The 21,176-nt window shown below is 37.5% G+C and overlaps 1 protein-coding gene across 1 annotated transcript in view; it reads right to left on the reverse strand.

Annotated features, from left to right (window-relative positions):
* Nucleotides 1-21,073, reverse strand: part of tmem163a (transmembrane protein 163a) — a 54,476-nt gene extending 33,403 nt beyond the window's left edge. Inside the window, exons 1-2 of the mRNA XM_026927891.3 lie at nucleotides 20,260-21,073; nucleotides 15,242-15,361 (exon numbers count right to left, since the gene is read on the reverse strand). Coding sequence (XP_026783692.1) covers nucleotides 15,242-15,361; nucleotides 20,260-20,383 — 244 coding nt within the window. The 5' untranslated portion in view covers nucleotides 20,384-21,073. The remainder of the gene's footprint in view (nucleotides 1-15,241; nucleotides 15,362-20,259) is intronic.
* Between the last annotated feature and the right edge of the window lie 103 nt (nucleotides 21,074-21,176).

A 21,176-nucleotide genomic window follows, 5' to 3' on the forward strand; every position in this document is an offset into this window, starting at 1 on the left:
CTCAAGAAAAGAACTGACTCCAAAGTAATGAATATAAGGAAGTGCTGTGAAAATGTATTTGTTCTAATGTTTTGAAGGTGTTTTATGAAGTTATTTAGACAGCATATTTTCAAGCTAAGTGTTTCTCTTGTACTTAAATACTTTATTTGAATACGGTATATTCAAATAAAGTACACTCAAAAATGAGAAACATAATTAATTTCTTATAATTGTATTAAAATGTTTTCTTGCAATTCATTTTCATCCGTAGTTATGGTAATACAGCTTTAAAGACTGTAGTAAGGATTTGCTAAATGGATTAGCGTTTAACCACATTATTGTAATTATTATTATTATTATTATTATTATTATTTGCTAATGTGCTTAGAATGTCTCTGCTGCTTCACTTTTTAAATCTCCTTGGATTTGTATGTCTCAGAAAAACCCAAACTCAATCATTCAGTGTTACACTGGAGCATCGTGTTGCAATCAGTATCTGTAAAAGCATTATTATTTTTTATTATATTTGTGTATTGTGTGGTAGCCCATCCATCTCAAGGTTCAACATGTTCTGTTCTGAGATGCTTTTCTGCTCACCATGGCTGTAAAGAGTGGTTAGTTGAGTTACCAGGAGTTAGCTGAACCAGTCTGGTAATTCTCATCTGACCTCTGTCATCAACAAGGTGTTTCTGTCTTGGTGTAATTGGTGTAATTCACACCATTCTGTTTAAACTCTTGAGAGTGTTTTCTATGATAGTCCCAAGAGATCAGCAGTTTATGAGATACTCAAACCAGCCCATCTGACATCGACAACCCTGCCACAGTCAAAGTCCCACAGTCCACAATTTCCCCCATTCTGATACTTTATGTGAACATTAACTGAAGCTCTTGACCCTTCTCTGCTTTATTTTATGTATTGCACTGCTGCCACATGACTGCCTAATTGAATAATTGCATCAGTTATCACACAACAGCCTCCTAACATACTGGTTGGTGAGGGTATATCTTCATAATACAGACTGCTACAAGAGAGTAAATATTCATTTATTCTATTCATCATGTTAAGAGGTGTGGAGCGGCTTTGCCCTGCAGTTTTAACTAACTGGTGCTGCACTGTTGTTGATTTCCTTTATATTTTGAAGGATTCTGTAAAAAAAAAAAAAAAAAGTTCACATTCACTGCTAAGCACTGGCCTCCGTGACCTTTCTGTTATCTGCTACAGTGATGGAAACTAGATTCAGCTGAGCAACAAATTCTTCTCTCCTACATGTGACATGCTGCTCTCTTCTCTCTATATTCACTCTGCTATCCTGATATTTCAAGATGCCACTGAAGACCTCTGGAGAGTCAGTAACTTCTATCAAGCTGTTTGGTTGTCATTTTGCAGAGTTAAGTCACTGAGAGATGTCACGATGTAAAGAAACAAATCATACACAAAACTACTAACTTTTTATTTAAAGAATTTGAGCTTAATGTCACGTATTAAATTTAACATGAAACCTTAGCCATTTTTTTCTTAAATATGGTCTCTGCAGCATCTAACTTACAGCATTTTTGCTCGCCTAAAGACTCTGTCTCTGAATACTTACTTACGCTGACTGTCATGTTCTTTCAAATAAGAAGGTTCTAATGTTCTTGTAGCAGAGCACTTTGCAAACCATTGTTTATCTGTATAGTAGAATAAATAATATAATATAATATAATATAATATAATATAATATAATATAATATAATATAATATAATATATAATTCTATTTATATTTATAATAAATAAATATAAAATTTTATGACGAATTTAATACTCTTTATCAACACTATTTATTCACAAGGCACCATGGGTTGGTGGGCAAATTGGCGAACAGCAAAAGGCAATAACAATGACAATAAAGTATCTATCTATCTATCTATCTGTCTATCTATCTATCTATCTATCTATGGCTATCTATGGCTATCTCTCTATCTATCTGTCTATCCATCTATGGCTATCTCTCTAAGTTAATGCTTAAGGTGGGAACCATTCACGACTCTCTTGCTGAGGGTATAAATTAAAGTGATACACAAAAAGAAAATTACAACTGTACAGTAAATCTCCATTACTGTGGATGACAATTCATTTTATGAAAGTAAGCTATTGGTTATTTGCTAATTCACAAAACATGTTCAGAGTTTTCTGCCAAGAGAGGTGCTTTCTGGGTGCTGTGTTGTTCCCAGGGATAGCAGAAACATACATACATATATATATATATGTGTGTGTGTGTGTGTGTGTGAGAGAGAGAGAGAGAGAGAGAGATTCTCATTGCTGGAAGAGTTCTCATTTATACCTGTCCTGGACAATGTGAGATAGAGACTAACAAGAGAGTAATATCACACAGTTTTTCATAATCATGCCCATATACTATATGAATCTCAAGTCAGGTTAGTCCAGCATTGTTTTGCATTGTTTTGCACCAGCATTGGCACTGCTCATGGATTATATTAGATTCAGCTTTGTTACTGCACTAGACTACAAGTACTTGTACAACAAAATGCAGTTTAGTCTCAAACCAGATAGTAACATGTAGAGAAAGCAGATAAATAGATAAATATATACTGATCCAGTGGTGAATGGGTTCAGTGTAAATATGAACAGTTTGAATAAGGTACAAATTGAAGTATATGTATATGTACAGTGATGACTTATAAATACAAACTCTATTTCTTTTAAAAAATGCAATATGAAAAAAAGCAACAAAGGAAGATTGCAAAGACGTGTATGTGCAATGAGAAATGTGTCCAAATAAACAAACAAATAAATAATCAAATAAATATTTAAATAAATAATTAAAAGAGGCCAGAAGTGACCTAATGCAATTCAGGCATTGTAAAGGTGATTTTGTTTCAGGAGTTTGTTGTGTGTGTTGTGAATGTTAAAATGATGCTTTTACAAGCAATTGTAACATCCAGCCTCCAAAACTATTTCCCCTCCAGAACACCAGAGGGCACCCTCCCTCGAATATTGTAACATTTCCAGGAGAAAAATGCAAATACACATGATTCTTTATTAAAACAAGGCTGGGAAATGCCCAAATAAAAAAAAAATAGAAAAAAAAAAAAAAAAAAAACAAAGAACGTGACAAATGCAAGAGTTGGCAATTCTAGGAAAACGTAACAGAAATGCAAAAACTGTTCACGATTACGACAACACTCAGCAGCTAAGGAGACAAAAATTAGAAATTATATAGGGGAACCAATCGGGGACACAAAACAGGTGTCCATAAACACAGGAAGTGAGACAAGCAATAAAGGAAGAAAATCAAAACATGAGTGAGGTTGTCCTCTGGCAGTCTGTAGGGGAACAGTATGTACTCATGATAGAAAAAGAAATTGTTTTACTTGTATAATTGGTGGTTGATTATTGGTTAAGGTTCCACTATTGGTCCCTTGAGCAAGGCTACTCAGCTATATGCATAGATATTGAGTGGGTTAGCATGCTAGGATTGAGGCAAATGAAGCTTTAGGTAACATTGAGCTTCTCCTCGACTTTCAAGCAACTACTACTGAGAGACAGATTAAAGCTCATAGGATACCTGTCAAGACAAATTCAATCTTGTATTCAAGACAAGACAAATCTTAACTTCACTTTGTAATTAGGAGCAAAACTCAGTGGCGTTTCAGAGGAGGACTTGTCTAAGGTTCTGGCGTGAATTGGAATAAAGTGCTTTATAATGAAATCTTTCAGGCAAGAAGTTGCATAGTTTTAAAAGTATTGATTTGACAGGAATGAAAAGGGATGCAAAATAAATGAAATGAAATGTGTTTATACCACTGGAGAGAAAGTGCATAATAATGTAGTCACCTTGGTATAATTTTTGTATTTAAATGAGAATCTTCTTCTTTCTTGAATATTTATAGAAGTTTTGAAGTGCACTGTAGAATTTGTGCCAAAGCATTTTACCAGAAATAAAGTCTATATACTAATAATAATAAGCAAGTTTTTTTTTTTTTTTTTTTAATAGATTTTTTTCCAATTTTGTCACCTGCCAATCCCAACCCACCTTCCAGCTCACCCCTATGACATGACAGCTACCATCCAGGAAGCATAACGGCTAATACATGCTTCCTCTGAGACACGTGAAGCTAGTCAACCACATCTTTTCAAACTGCTGCTAATGCTGCATCACGGGGCCTCATAAAACACTTGGAAGAAAGTGCTATCTACCCTCTTCCGCATACATGAGCTCACAGGCAACCATGATTGGCTAATGTAGCTGTGATTGACAGGGCAAAGAGAGTACTCCACGACTCCCACCTAGCAAGCACAGCTTGTCTCCTGGCCACAGATGGCTTTAGTGTTTCTGGGATTCAAACTCACGCTCTCCTGACAATAGAGCGAACCTTTTTATTTTATAATGTTTCGCCACTCAGGGGCCAATAAATCTATTTCTAAACAGTAGGTCACATGGTTAAAACTGATATAAGATCCTTGTCATCCTTGTGAGCTTTTGGGGTCAATTTATTTCTTTCCTTCAGTCAGAAGTGCATGAATGGGCACAGTATGTTGTGCTGTGAAGCAAACAGCTTGTAGTGCAAATCATGAAGTTAACTGATTAGACAATGAAGTTAATGAGGATGGTGCGTGTTTAATGACGCGTAAACAAACAAGGCAAACGGTCTTCAATAAATCTGCCTTAATAAGTGACATTAATGACATAACAACTGCCATTCACACAATCCATAATGGGGTCCTCGTAGCACTGGGACTCTATATATGCTTGGATGATTTCCCTCTATTAGATTAAGTTATACCACACTTTAATTATTATTTCAGGAAGACAAATAGGCTGTTTGATGCAGTAATAAATGATGGTCTGTCTTATTGCATGTACTGACAATGAATGTAAAATAACATGCATGAGATCAAATTGACGGTGCAGCCTTTGCTTATAGATACAATTAATTACTAATCATTTTTCTCTGATAACTGATTTCTCTGAGTTAATATGGTTGAAACAGATATATTACAAGTTTCAGCATGATATCTAGTTCACTACGCAGCTGCCATAAAGACAGTTGCTATTCTCAAACTAATCACTTATACATAATTATAATAATTTTTAACTTGTGTTTACTTATTTTTGTATTTATTTTAACATAGAGATATGGATCAGTCCCTAATATAGCATATCTAATAGCTAGCTAAGTAGATGACCCTATTGTAGAATTTTTCCTATTTGCAGTTTGCCAAGTGCAAAAGCGTGTATTGATTTTCTTTTCTTTTCACATCTCATGAAACACTTTCGCTTGCAAACATGAGTACACTAGCTATGAGTGATTTCATTCTAACAGCATAGCAGGGTGTAGAGTAGGATTTTCCTAGCAGTAGGATACAGAGAATTTATACAGAGAAAACTTTTTCAAGCCTTCTAGTTAAGCTTTTTATTTGCACACACAAGCACAAATGATTATTATCTTCCTAGCAAGGATAACACCAACCATTTCCATCTAGCTAGTTAACATAAGCTAGTTTCCACCAGCCTTGTTTTTGGTTGCCATTTAATTGATATGCATTTAATATGGTTTTAGTTGATAATTAATGAAGAATTATATACTCCAAGAATTATGGAAGCTTAGCTTTGTCCAAAACAAACAGATTTCCTTAATTCATATGTATGGTGACTCCCTTAGCATAATGCTATTGTCAGTTGTAAACAATGGCTTTATAACAAATATGCCAAGAACATATACAGAGATATATACACACTGTATATTCCATGCTGCATTTTATAGCACAACTTCTGCTTCCATGCTGAGGATATTGCCTAAAGGCTTGAATATATTACCGTACATCTCACTGAACTAGCATTTATGGACAAAAGGTCATTGGTCAAATGTTTCTTTTTTCGTTTCTTTCATTTTTTTCATTCCCTAGAGTTCAGTCCCTAGTAGAAACTCTTCGTTCCCTGATCCTAGTATGGCAAGATACCTAGTTAGCTTACTTAATTAGATGTGTATTCATCAGATTTAAATGAGCATAGAGACATGAATATCATAATGTTTCACCATGAGCAAAATGGTTTTATCTACCCAGTATAGCAATCGGCTGCTTGGCAGACATGCTTTTTCCCCTTTCTATTTCCTAGGGGAGCTCATTTAAAAGGTTGCTCTTTCGGAGAAGAGAGGAATCCTGTCAGGGTTTTTTTTTTTTTTTTTTTTTTGCCTCCAGAAACACCAAAGCTGTGGTCGTTAGAAATCTACAGACACCACAGGCTCTTTCAATCTGTTTGCCAGTATCCAGATTGGTGTTAAATTCCAGCATTAATCCTTTTTTTTTTTTTTTTTAATACTGAGATGAAAATGCAAAGAAATTAAAATGGGAACTTGCTTTTGATTGCCGTCTGTCGCAGTGCAGTCAACTTTACGGGAGCCTTACAAGCAGAAAACTAAATAAATTTGATTGAAAAATAAAGCATTTATTAAAAATGGAAACCATTCCGACTTGTTAATAAGCATGAATTATCTATCTAGGCAAACATTCTAGCCTATTTTGCATTTTCTAATTAAAATTATGACTTCCATGATACAGAAAGACAGACACTTTACTGTAACCAGTAATAATGCCATAAACCCCTTATACTGATTGACTGATTTAAAAAAAAAAAAAAAGTAAATTAATGTTTTTCAGCCTCACTTTAAGCATTAAACAAACAGATCTGTAACTTATACTTAATTAGTTTTACACATTAATGCCATGTAATTGGCACATTTCTGCTTATCCATGTCTAACCTCTAAATATCTTAAGCACGTTTTTGCATAAGAATAAAATGTTATTTATTATTGAGAAAACTGTCATACTGTTCATTAGTGTATAAGTAGAATAAAAACAGCCTATGGTTATAGACCTTATTCAATATCCTTATGGTAGATTTTCTGAGCTTACTGATTATATGGCATTACAGCTTAAACCGTATGGCACGCATTAAATTGTAGAATTTAATACATACATAGCACACACATGAACTGATTGAGAACACAATTACAAACGTATCCCAAATGAGAGTAATGACACTGTATGCTCTCTACAGCACTGTTACGGTGACATTGATTAATGAACCAGTAGGCAGAAACTCCTGTGGTTTTTGCTGATGGGTGTGTTACTGGTGCTAGAAATACAAATCATTCATAAACATTAATTAGATGGAAATAATGACACATGAGCTTATTAGTAAATCTTGCTTATTATTCAAAGGACATCTGTTTTATGAAGCATGAGTTCTTTACATGTCTTAGAGGAAGTGTTTGTCTAGAGATCCAGAATGATGCAGATTAATGTTGGTGCCTGGATCTCTGGATCTCACTTCAGGAAACCTTAGTATGCAAATTCTCATCTTATATAAGGTGGTGAATTTAGTATTTTGCTTTATATCCTTAATCAATGACTACCTGAAGACAACAGCTTATAAAAATGATCAGATGTTGGGTGCGTTGTCTGGTGAGGCTCTGCCAGGACTGACGCCATTTTAATTCCTATTTGTTTCAGGGACTTTTTTTTTTTTTTTTTTTTTTGCCTTTGGTGTTTCTTCTAGTCTTTGCTGGTTAAGAACATACCTCCACAGTTGCTTTAGTACTTCATAGGCCAAAAATGGTGTTAGTATTTAGTATCCATGTATCAACCTAGTATTTTTATAGGGCTAAAATTAAAAATTATTCAGGATCTGATTCACACTGCCTTCTCTATTTATTATTAAAACCTGGCTTGTTGTCCTTGATAAGCCATCTGTCTCTGAAATGGCTTTACCTCAGCTGTATAGTCTGTAGGAAACACATAAATGAGTGCTTGAAGGATATTGGAGTTTGGCTATGTGTCCAGAGCACTATTACATTTGCTACATGTGGATGTGGATGAATATTTCTCTTTGAAACGCTCAGTATTGGAAGCTAAACCATTTCATAGACCTGCATGGAGCTTTCTTGTGACTCACCTTCTCATGCTCTGAATGGTCTCACATTCCCAGTTTATGCCCAAGTTTCACTCTTTCCTCAGTGGATAATCTCACCAGACTTGCTGCTATAGTCATAAAGACTGTCCTGTGCTCATCCCAGGGCTTAATTACTGTATGCTTACCATCCTTATAACATACTTAGTACTTGTCTTAACTCTTCCACAACAACTGCGCTGATTTATAATCCCACTCTCCGGTGTCCCTCAGATGAGGATGAGTTCCTCCTAAACGTGCTGCAGAGGCTACTGAGGCCACTTTCGAATGCATGCTTAAAGAATGGAAACTTCCAAAGAACCATGTCCAGGTGGTCCATGTAGTATTGTGAGATGAACCACAGAATATAGACAAAGCCATGAAGGATTCGAATCCTCAAAATGCCAGTTAAGTGACTACAGGATGTGCAAACCAGGTGGAACAGAACATTTTACATAATAGAAAGTCAGCTTGAGCTGAAATGGCCTGTGTGTGCTTACGCAGCAGACCATGATGTGCCAGACATGTTATATGCAAATTAATAGGGCTACATCGAGAAAACCCTCTCTGTTTTGCTGCTGTTTGAGGAGTTAACTCACGACGTTCGGTTTTTGGCTGCCCACGGTTCGCTGTTCTCAGTCGCCTTCTTATTAATGAGAGAGATGTTGATCAAGAGAAGATTATGCACAGCTGAGGCATCTCTAATGAGGATGTAAAGACAGGGCAGTATTAATTAACCAACATATGTAGGCATAGTATTAATCAAATTATTAGTTAGTGTTTAATGGGCTCAGATACTCATTTTTATTCAAGGTACTTAAGTCTATACGTTTATAACATGGAATGAAATAACTGGTTATTTTTCCTCTAAGAATTCTACAAATAAGGAAATATATATTTTAAGTTTATTTACACAGCTCAACATCACATTGTTTCTGTATTAATTAATTTAATCCTAGGTTTATATAGTTACTTTAGTCTTTGAGTCATGATTCATTATTATCATACATATATAGCATACTAACATAGATCTATTTGTTTTTATTCATTTTTTATGCTTCACAACTAAGATACTTTGCAACAGGCATATATTATCCTGACACTAATGGTTGAAAAGGTAGAGGATTAATATCCTGCCATCGTCCAATTTGAGCTGGTTAAAATAAATCTGTGATGATTCAGAAAAAACAGAGATAAGCTATCTTGGGGGAATTTGAATCTGAATCCAGATACACAAGTATGAGTGCTGTGTGTTCAATCACGTAATCTGTTCCTCTGGAATCCTGCTTCCTCTGTGGCCCATGCATTAATACTGAAAGCAACTTCTTAAAAACAATCACTAAACCTTTGTAAAGACTGTATAGAAACGTATTGTTGGTCCTGCATGTGTGTGTGTGAGTGTTTTACATGAAGTTAAATTTGGACTTAACACACGAATGTTAATATGCTGTACAATCATTTACTTTGCACACTGTAGCTATTTTTATTTGTCATTATTTTCCATGGCTCAGAAATTCAAATTCAAATGTAAACGTAAATAAAAATGAACAAATAAATAAATAAATAAAAGCTTAATTGGTATAACTACCAGGATTTGGCATATATCGAATGTGAGAAAAAGATTAGTACTTGGTATTGGCAAACACTTAAGGATCAGGAATCAGAAGGGGAAAATGGTAGAAGAAGAAGAAGAAGATTATGATGATGATGACGATTAAACTAATAACTATTCTATGATTTTTTTAGGACTTACACATAACTACAATGTTATGTTTTTCATGTCTAAGTCATATATATAATATCCAGAAATCATTACATTGACAAATCCAGTTGACATATGGCAGTTTGGCCTGTGTGTCTCACTTGTCTGCTTCTATAAAAGTATTGAAAGATTGCGAAAATGTTTTTCTTTGACTTCATCTTCGTTGTTTTCTCCTCCACATGGGTTACCAACAAAGAACAGATTTCCCAAGACTTGAGTCTGAATCCCATCACGTCTGCCCATAATGCAGTTCCTATCACATGACTTCCTCAAAACTCACAACTTCATGAAAGTCTTTGCGTAGAAACACGGACAAGGAGAGAACAAAGCGGGGTGTTCATCGTCTCGAGACTGGAGGGAAGGGTGAGGAGTCACAAGCCCCCACCATCTGCTCATGTGACGTTACGGCTGAGGAATGACTAAGCACTAAAACACAGTAAAATGCCTGGGCATTGTGCCATGATGGTGTTTGACTGATGTAGATTTCACACGGATGTGACAACTGAGCTTCCCTAGATTTCTCAGCGAATGGGTGTGTTCGATTTTAATGTAAAAATGTACTTCTATAAATAAACAAACTGGTGAGAAGCACTGTCTGATATTGGATCTTAGATTTTAGATCTTGGGAACCACAGTTTGGATCAGCTTTCTTCTTCAATCTTCACTTGTCACTTGAGAATGTTCTCGAGTCAGGTCTTATCTTTTGCAGCTCTTGGCTGTATCAGCAATTGTTAGATAAGGAACAGACAGACAGACAGCACTTCATACAGTGGATATAAAAAGTCTACACCCCCCTGTTAAAATGGCAGGTTTATGTGATGGAAAAAATTGAAACCAAGATAAATCATGTCAGAACTTTTTCCACTCTCACTGTGAAATTACAACATATAAAAATGAAGTGAAAACCAATCAGAAACATTTTCAGAAAAAATAGGAAAAATAAAAGAGTTATAATAATCTTGTTGCACAAGTGTGCACACCCTTTTATAATTGGGGATGTGGCTGTGTTCAGAATGAACCAATCACATTCAATCTCATGGTCAAAAGTAATAATAAGGACCAGCTGTTTATGTAGGATTTTCTTCACATCTTCTTGGTTTCATCTGACTACTGACTACTGAACCCATGGTCCACAAAGAGCTGAAAAAGCTTCTACAGGGTCTCTCTGTCAAAAGGAATCAATCAGATGAGGGGTACAAAAAAAATCTCCAAAACATTAAATGTATCATTGAACACCGTGAAGGCCATCATCAATAACAAGTGGAGAAAAGTTGGAAAAAAGCTACCTCTCACAAGTGAGTTTATGTTCTCGTCAAATTTTAGGGCAGAATCAAAGACGATGCCTAGATTTTTTACACAGCTGTGTATATTACTTGATAATGGACCCAGATTATTTGCTATAGCTGTGGTGGAAGCAGGATGACCAAATATAATAACGTTAGAAAGTTGAAGAACATTGCAGAAAGTTGTTTGATATATAACATGTAATGTCCCTGAGACACCTGGTTTCAGTTGAAGATACTGCTATGGATTGTCTGCATAGCAGTGATAAGAGATGTTATATTTCTGAACCACAGGCCAGAGCAGAAGCATATACAAAATAGAAGAAAACAAAATAGGGCACAGGATAGAGCCCTGGGGTGCCCCAGAGGTAATAGTAGCCAAAGACGAGGAGAAGTTACCAATCCTAAAGCCGGGTTTACACTGTACGATACTCTGCCTGAGTTTGCTGTCGCAGACACAGTCGTACATTGCAAAAGATAATCTTTGGTTGTGAGTTGAGATTGGTGGTCTTAGAACGAATAATGTGATGCTCACCAGTGGCAGATTTGGTGCAGCTGCAATCAAAGTCATTCGATTGCAAAGTTCTGGCAGTGTCAGCAAATTTTGCTTAAAATCTCAGTGTGTGAACGCTGCTACGACACTCGTCTAAAATCTACCAATAGGAGGACGGCATATGATTACACAAAACTCACAGTTACAAACACTGCAGTGACAACGACTAAATGTAAACAAAACATATTGGATTTAAAAAAAGGGCAGTTTGTTGAATTGTGGTAGCAGATGTGGAATTGTGGTAGCAACGTCTCTGTAATGTCTCATCAGTGTTATATCGCGATAGGATGAAAAAGGATGCGAAATGTAAAGAAACAGAGGATGAGTTACAGCTTTCGGGTGTGTAGCTAGCTAAATAGCATGCACAAGCTGAAGTTCATTGAGTTTATATACTATGACGACAATGTAAAACTATTTTTATGCTTTCCAGGTGAAGAGCTTGAAACCTGTGCTGAGTCGCTGCAGAACAGTATGGCTATCTTCATCATTTAATTTGATATGAAGAACATAAGTTATTGCACAGTATGTTACAGAATTCTTATTACGATCATCTCTTACAGTGTGACAAGTAATACTTGTAAAAGACCGCTGGAATCGCACAGTGTAAAACTGGATTAACTGAGAAAGTCCTGTTTTTAAGGTAGGAGGCAAATCACTTTAAAGTCGTGCCCTAGATGCCTACAGCACATTTTATTCGATCCAGAAGAATTCTGAGGTCAACAAGTTATGACTGTAAATTCATAAGAATTCATGTAATTTAAATCTACGATTGGTTATAAAACTACAAACCTTTAGGAATGTGTTAAGTACACTGTATACAGTCACCAGAGCCACCAATGATCTCTGCTACTTCCTTCCAAGATTTCTTTTATACACATTTATCTCTTTTTACCAGATCTTAGCATCTAGGCCAAAAAATGGAATTTCCACCTGTTTTGGAGATGCCCGTGTTCAGCATTGAATTTATTTTTGATGTCACACTCCACAGTAGTGCTTAATGGTTCATGGTATGAAAGTAGACACTCAGGGCTTTAAGAATTTGCAATGTTTCATAAGTATTTCTTTTTTACCTAGCCTACTAGGTTTAGTTGTGCTGTCCATTTTATCTCTGTACTGAGGTTATTGTGGAGAGGTGGGAATTGTTTGTGCAGCAGGGGGATCGCACCCCTCCCCTTTCCCATCGTCCTGCTCACCAGCAGCTAAACACAGAGTCACAATACTCTACACACAGAAACCCAACTGTGTCCTGTTGGGTTAAAGATAAGGCTTGTACATTAGGATAAGATGAGACCACAATTATACATTTTTCTTCCAAGTTTGTGGGTAAAACAGAAAATAGGAACTAATTGAAGGTAGAAAATAAAGTTGTGAGTGGGGAACAGAAGAAATTCTGGCATGCAAACACTATAGGAAGCTATGGGGAATCCCTTTAATGGCTTAATTTAGCTAACTACAATTGACTGGCCAGATCTTAACTTTTTAGAAACAATTCTGTCTATGAACTTCATGATCAAATCTATGTACACAGCCATTCATAAGTGTCATCATTATTACCTGCACATAAAGGGCTTTCTTCATTTGCACTATTTTCTTCTATTTTATAATCATTATGAAGACAGTAACACATATGGAATTATATAGTGACAAAGAAGCATTGAACAAATCAAAACTATCTTATATTAAGCAGTATTAACAATATTATGGATGAAGCTTTGCTCCCTCTTAGTTCACACTCTCATTTTGTTTACCAGATTCATGAGGAGCTTCACCTAGAAGTTCTCAAATAGGCTGAGTACCTCACTGCTTCTCCTTGGTTTTAAATGAAATTGTCAGGCCACATCAATCCACAAACTCCAGTTCCCAGCAGACACTGTGGCCTACAAACATAACCGCTTGGGACTACATTCCCCATTCCTGTGAGCGGGGCAGCGTGTGTGTGTGATCTGGGGACTACATTCCCCAGATCACACACACACACATGTTGCCCCTCTCACAGTCACCGATCTTCTGATTCATAGCACACCTGTGATCAATCAGCCTCACACACACACACACACACACAAGGACTCACACACACATAAGGACTCTTTAAAAGAGACTTTCAGTGACAAACATTGCAAAGTATATGCTCAGTTTTGCCTTTGTGCACCTGATGATACCAAGCTTTTCTATATTGATTGTCTTTGTGATTCTGACCCTTTTAAGATTACTGTTTACGTTTTTACCTTGCCTGATTTAGCCTGTTTGCTCATCGCTTGACCTTTGCGTTGTTTTGACATTGAACCTGCCTCGCGGTTTGGATTTGTTGACCTGTGTGCAATTAAAAGCTGTTTACCTGCAATTGCATCTGTCTTCGCCTCCATTTCATACCAGAAATCTACTTGTTTGGGGAAGCAATTTATTTTTTAACTATTTGTTTTAAGTAAAATGTACGTATTGAACAAATACATAAGGAAATTCCTACATGAGAACAGTGTGTCCATCAGATTACAGCTTTGCAAACCTTGAGCCATCCCTGGTTAAATAACAATATTATGGTGAAAAGTTCAAGATTATGCCAGTCTAGGAAGGAACAATGTGCCCTGTAGTAAGAGAGAGGTAATGCACCAGTGTGACCCTTCATTTCCAGCAGCTGAGAAGCCTCCATTCAATATTTTGCGTGTCCTTGACTAACAAGATAAAGAACATTGTCCCAAACCCACAAGATTTCCTATGTCTCATGGGACAGCCAGTTTCATCTTTCCCAACTACTATCCTGTCTCTTTTTTTTTTTTTTCTTCCTTCAGATAATCTCTATCTTTCTGAACAACAATATATCTCCAAAAACATATTTATTAAACTATTATGTAAATGTAATCTTGAGGAAACACAGATTGTTTTCAAGACAGCACAGATGATCTGCCCTAGTTCTCTAAAATGAAATGTATGCTTGAGAGAAGGCACAATGAATGGGCCTCATTTATGAATCTTTCAGTAAAGTTGTGTGTAAATGTTTTCAAAGGCCACACTGAACTAAAAATTCCCACCAGATTTACAAATTAACTCGAATATGAAGATATTCGTCATATTCACATGCGTATGTTGGTAAATGCCAATCATCCGTAAAGTTATAGGAGTGTTCAAGGTACTGATTTACATTTAGAAACACCCACAAAACTCCATAAAAGGCAATGCTCACAGTGAGCTGAAAATGACAAAATGATGACTAAATGGTGAAAAAAAAAAATATGATAAATCTTCCAATAATGCAGCCGACCCACTGCAGCACATCGTCTATCATAGACACACATTATCTCTTCCTTCTTTTGTAGAGCACTATCATTTTTGTCATAATTAAATAGCTCATCTTTATTCATCTTTATTTATGGATTTGTTTCAGATTGCTTACTTTCAAGTTATTACAACACTTATATAATCTGTATATAAAATTGCAGCACCTCACACCAATTATATGATTTGAAGCTGAGTGAGCCTCTTTATGCATAACTTTACTCAGGAGGTCTTGTGGGATATGAATTTCTTATGTACATGATGATTTATTAATAAATTCATTTGCGTCCAGCATGATAAATGAAGTCCAATGATTTCATACCTCCTCAAGCAGGTACTGTCAAATAAACTACCATTCGTGGTCTGGGGAACATTAAAACCAGACTTCAGTGCCCAAGCAACTTTGCATATCCATTACGAAACAAAACGTGACAACTTACTGAAGGCTGCCACTGCCAGGATGAGCGTCACCACGATGGAGAGCCATGATACCCATAATGCTTTCTTCCTGTAACTCTGAGCTTCGTGGGGCTTTAGACGCATGCTGCTCTCCAATAGACCTGTCAGAAGAGGTGAAAAAATCCATTGAAAATAACTTTTTTGTTCTCAACAGAAGTAAATTACTAGGGCTTATTCTCAATCCATTGGTGCATGATTGAGCCAAGTATGCCTAAACTACTGCAAAGTGGAGTGTGAAGAATCCAGAGGGGAAGAGCAAAATGGATCTGTTAAATCGGTTGAATGGTGTGGTCTGCTACAAGATTTAAGGCTTGTTGATTTGTGTTTGTGCCTAAAAGAGAAATTTGTTCTGTTGCAAAGCAAATACTGCAAGGGAAACCAGGTAGCACATATTTGGGGATCCCCCTTGGTAGCATCTTTTTTTTCTATATTTCTTACACATTTTTCATTTTAATTTTACCTCCTTACCCTTAAGATAAAATGAGATGGACTCTATTTGGTGTAAATGCAAAAGTCACATAAAGTTTAACAATGGAAATGTTGTTTAGCAGTAATGTAATACATCTAATACAGCTCCACTTTTAGTAAAACTTCAAACTGGGTAATTTTACCAGACCAGAACAGAAAGGTTAAGAAACATTTTTGACTTTACATTTGACTTACAGCAACAACCCAGGCATATTGAAGAACCTGCCATCTGTTTAGCATAGTCTAAGTCATTCCATCATAGGAAAATATGTCTAGAGATGCGAATTCCAAGTCTACGAATTAAGTCAATTTATTACATTTTAAAATTCCACGCAAAATGAACTAATGGAACTTTTGTGAGGCAACATGCAGGTTTACAAATGATGCCCAAAATGCCGGACAATCCACTCTGTTTCTCCAGACAGACATTAACGAAGGGACGTGATCCAATAAGCTATGGAGCAATGATACCACAGAAAACAACCTACACACTGCGCACTATCTATGCAAAGCCTCTTCTTTGTCCAAGGAGAAGTTTTGTTAATGAATATTTGTGTAGCTGTACATTTCTGCTCCATAGCTGCACTAAATACATCACGTAGTGGTCACATGCTTAAGCGAGCTTGGGATTAGTATGACACTAAAGTGCTGGCACTTTGAAATGAATGAAATGGAAAAAGAAAACTCAGGAATGTGATCTTTCCTCTTCTCTTGCTACCCTCTTCTTCCTTCCCCATCTCACATGATCTAACTCGTCTGGACCCTAGGCACATGCTTATTCTTCCCTAACAAGTCAAGTGATGACAAAGGAAATGGAAACACTCCTATACAAAATACTAACTAGCAAACTCTTATAGACAGCGTATAAATCTGAGGTCATTTTCTCATGTGTGGTTTTTTCGAACCTGGGACCATGGAGGAGTGTGAAAGCTGTTTTTGAACCTAGGAGCTGTCCAAAGAACCAATTCCTGGCCCCCACAAGGGCCACAACTCATAAATACTCTGAATTTTATATATATATATATATATATATATATATGACAGTAGCTTCAACTCAAAGGCCTCAGAGGTTGACCAGTGTCGAGCTAAAAAAAGAAAAACTCAACAGTATTAGAAAGTATGTGATTCGTTGAGAAAGACAGGAAACTCAACATTAGAAATGATGTATCTCAAGTATGTATCAATAATAGTATCAGCAATAAAACCACACGCTCATAGGATTGAGCAATTGATAACTACTTTCGTGGTCTGAAAACATCGCTAAAGGACCAAATGAAAAGAATAAAACAATATACAGATGAATCTCGTGCCATTTTACAAACCTGTGTGCACGAATATGATGAATTGCACAGTGAATCTACGGTTAGGAAGGAATTCTTCAATGTGAATGCAAACCTGAGATAATGAATGAGCCCAGAATTGGTCCTGGGAGCAGACTTGCGTATTTGGACCCAGTGTGAAAACACCCTGAGAGTTATACCCTGTTATGCCAGATCTGCTTGTTAGTCAGGTAGAAGCTCAAGGCATTCACATGATTTAATTCACCTCTAAATTATCCTAAGCTTGATATGGTTTGACATTGAAGAAAAGAAAACTAAACAAAACAGATTCCAGATTGCTGATGCATTCATTTTCCTCTGTTGAACAAACAAGTATATCTCCAGAACAGTCCAGTTTTGTTATAAGTCTTATTTGCAATTACTTCTACTTAACATTGTTTCTCAAGCAAGTCACCCCTGCCTGTACCAGCCACCCTCCTGAAATAAACAAACAACAGGGCTGGTAGTCATGTTACCATTCTGACGCCTCTAAGCATGTAGCCCAGACATCAGCAGCAAATGAAAAACCCTTATAAATTATTCAGCGGCACAAATTGATTGCTTGGGGTGATTTCATGTGCCACAGAGCAACACTGTGGCACAGCGTTCATGGTTAAGGAATACTAATGCAGGCTGTGCAGGATGATGAGATGGTCACTTAGGGTGGTGTTCACGAATCACGATCTCCCCCTGCATAAGTAAGTGACTCTATCTGCATATGCTGCACATTAAGAAAACGGAGATGCTTAAAGATCAGTCCAGTCATTCTGATGAGTTTTGGTCATAAAAAAGGAAATGAATCCACTGTTCTCAGTAAATGATGTCTTGGACATGTCACTCTTGGCCTTTACCTTATTTCTGAGTACACTGCAGTATTCTATTTAAATGGCTTACAGTCTCTTACGCCAGAACTCCTGCTGTGTCCTACTCTCATCTTCCTCTTGTCTTCCTCTTGGCTGGCTCGGACTGACTCGAGTGCCTACAGAGCCATGCTAATGAGACAGCAATGCCATTAAGAATATAAGGCTATGGAGAGCAGACTCTGTCATACAGTACCTTTGATGCTACATTCAAAGACTCTCTAAATTACATTAGCCGGGACAAATCAAGTAACTCAAGGTAGGAATGTTGCCAGACATACTCAGAACATGGCCTTGAGTATGAATGGGAGAACTGAACGTCATGGATTGTGACTCAGTTTAGACAAAAAGAATACTGTATGAATCTGCTCTGGTAACTGTGAATTATGATTACATGTGAGTAATTTAATGCCAAAAGTTTGTGGACACCTGATCATCACTCCTTTATGTGCTTGTTGAACATCCCATTCTAGATTTATTCCCCTTTATGCTGTTATAATAAGCTCCACTCTTCTGGGAAGGCTTTCCACTAGATGTTGGAGCGTGGCTGTGGGATTTGTGATCATTCAGCTACAAGAGCATTAGTGAGATCAGGCACTGATGTTGGTGAGGAGGTCTGGGGTTCAGTCGGTGTTCCAGTTCATCCCAAAGGTGTTCAGTGGGGTTGAGGTCAGGGCTCTGTGCAGGACACTCGAGTTCTTCCACTCCAACCTTCACACACCATGTCTTCATGGAGCTCGCTTTGTGCACAGGGGCATTGTCATGCTGGAACAGGTTTCAGCCTCTTAGTTCCAGTGAAGGGAAATTGTAAAGCTACAGCATACAAAGACATTTTATACAATTGTGTGCTTCAGACTTTGTGGCTACAGTTTGGGGAAGAACCACATATGGGTGTGATGGTCAGGTGTCCACAGCCTTCTGGCCATATGTGTATATTAATTTAAAAATAACACCTTACTGGGAATTCAAAAGTGATTTAAATATGCTCACACCAAAGATTAGAAACTTGAAGGGTTTAAACTTGGATTATCATTGCCTGAAATGTAAGAACTCCTGACAGTTAGGTACCAGAGATTTTTGGATATGGTTCATTCTTTGTATGTGGTTTAGACTGCTTTAAAATATTTAATTTCTACTATATATTTAGTTGTTTACAATATAAATAATGTAAAATGTATTTTATGCACTGTTGTCATTTTTTAAATGTGTTTAGTGCATATGTTTGTCAGTGCTCCCGATGATGCTTTCTTTATTGAAACTTGAAGCAGTTACTTAAGATGAATGAATGTTGTTATAATGTGCAATATTTAAAAACATAAATATATGAATTAGCCCAATCTCACAATTTTAGCCTCTTCAATAATTTTTTTTCCCCCATTCAGTTGAATGATTGGTTTTGGGTCTTTCTCCAATATTCCTCTTTAACCTGTGAGTATATAGTACTTTTACTTTATAAAATTAATCCAGGCTCCAATCACAGCACTGTAATGAACAGACATCAGATTTGGTGCGTATTATATCTTAATAACGCCTTAATACCTTAACCTTTTTATCCTTTTTTATGTTTTCTAATGCCAGTCTGCACGTTTCACTCTCACACATTCCACCATTAGGGAAAATTAAACAGGAATCGACCCTTGCTCTGCGACAGTGACTTGCTGATACCATAGCTACCTTGGTATTTCCACCCTGTTATGTCGGCTTGTGCTTCCTAACAGAGTGGAGTAACCATGCAACATGTAAATCAGTCATTTATTTTAGGGAATAGAGCATGCAGTATATACCTACAGTGTGTATGTTTCAGTGCCTGAAACATAAAGGTATTTATAACAAGTTTTTTTTTACTCCTTCAGTGTCAAAAAGGCATCACATACAAGGAATGATCCTTATAAAAAGAGAGAGAGAGAGAGTTTATTTTTAGACAGATATTCTGGCTCAATATAGCACCTACTACCTTTTTTTTTTTTATCAATGGCATGTAAAGACTGGCATCCTCAGTGGGGACTAAAATACTAGGTTTCCTAAAATTTTTGGGATTAATGTTGGATGACATTTTAGGTGCAGAGTTAAAGAGCAAATCTCTTTCTCTCTCAACACACACACACACACACTTCATAAGCTACTTCAGTGAATCTCACTGTTCTGTGTGTTCTTAATTGAGCTGTTATGTCATTTAAATAAAGGTTCACTGTAATGAAGGTTACATGAGGCTTTACCTCCAGACAGTGTGCGTTATACAGGCTAGTAAAGGCAGCTTGGGTGTGCGTGATGCTTCACGCATCTGGAGGTCCGACTTTACCCTAATTATTCCTGAAAGTACACACAGCTGCAGTGTTAGAGAGACGGATTTACCTTCTCCCTCCACGCTGTCGGTGATGTTCATCTCCCGGTCTGTGTCGGTCCCGCTCCCCGCCGCCGGGTCCACCACCACCACCAGCGATTCCGGTACGGGACACGGAGCCGAGACATCGGCCATGATTCAGTGTGAAATAAGACCCTTAGAGAAGTCAGTCTCACACCATCCAGGCACATCCGATGCCAATCTGCACCACAACACCCCGAGCCGCTATCAGTCCAATCTGTCGCACTGATCTGAGTCTGTCTGTCCAAGCCGCAGCGCAACACTCCTGCCGGTATCAGTCCAATCTGCCCCTATCTGCCCCGGTATCAGTCCAATCTGCCCCTATCTGCCCCGGTATCAGTCCAATCTGCCCCTATCTGCCCCGGTATCCGTCCGATCTGCCCCTATCTGCCCCGATATCAGTCCAATCTGCCCCTATCTGCCCCTATCTGCCCCGGTATCAGTCCAATCTGTCCCTATCTGCCCCGGTATCAGTCCAATCTGTCCCTATCTGCCCCGGTATCACTCCAATCTGCCCCTATCTGCCCCGGTATCAGTCCAATCTGCCCCTATCTGCCCCGGTATCACTCCAATCTGCCCTTATCTGCCCCGGTATCAGTCCAATCTCCCCTTATCTGCCCCGGTATCTGACCGATCTGCCCCCTGACACACTGATGTGGTCCAGGATCTCTCCGATCTGCCCCGAGTTCAGTCACTCTGACAGTCGAGGGCGTGTTTCTTTTCTCCTTCTTTCAGACCAAGTTGTTGTCAAATGACTGAAATTTCCATTAGAGCGTTTGAAAGAACGTGAAACGCATGAGGACATTGTAAACAGTTTTGAACCGCGCGTGTGTGTGTGTGTGTGTGTGTGTGAGCGCGCGCGCGCACCATGTACATCTGATTAGTGTCTGATTAGTGTAATTTTTTA

Source organism: Pangasianodon hypophthalmus, chromosome 5, assembly GCF_027358585.1.
Source record: "Pangasianodon hypophthalmus isolate fPanHyp1 chromosome 5, fPanHyp1.pri, whole genome shotgun sequence".
Lineage (NCBI taxonomy): Eukaryota > Metazoa > Chordata > Actinopteri > Siluriformes > Pangasiidae > Pangasianodon > Pangasianodon hypophthalmus.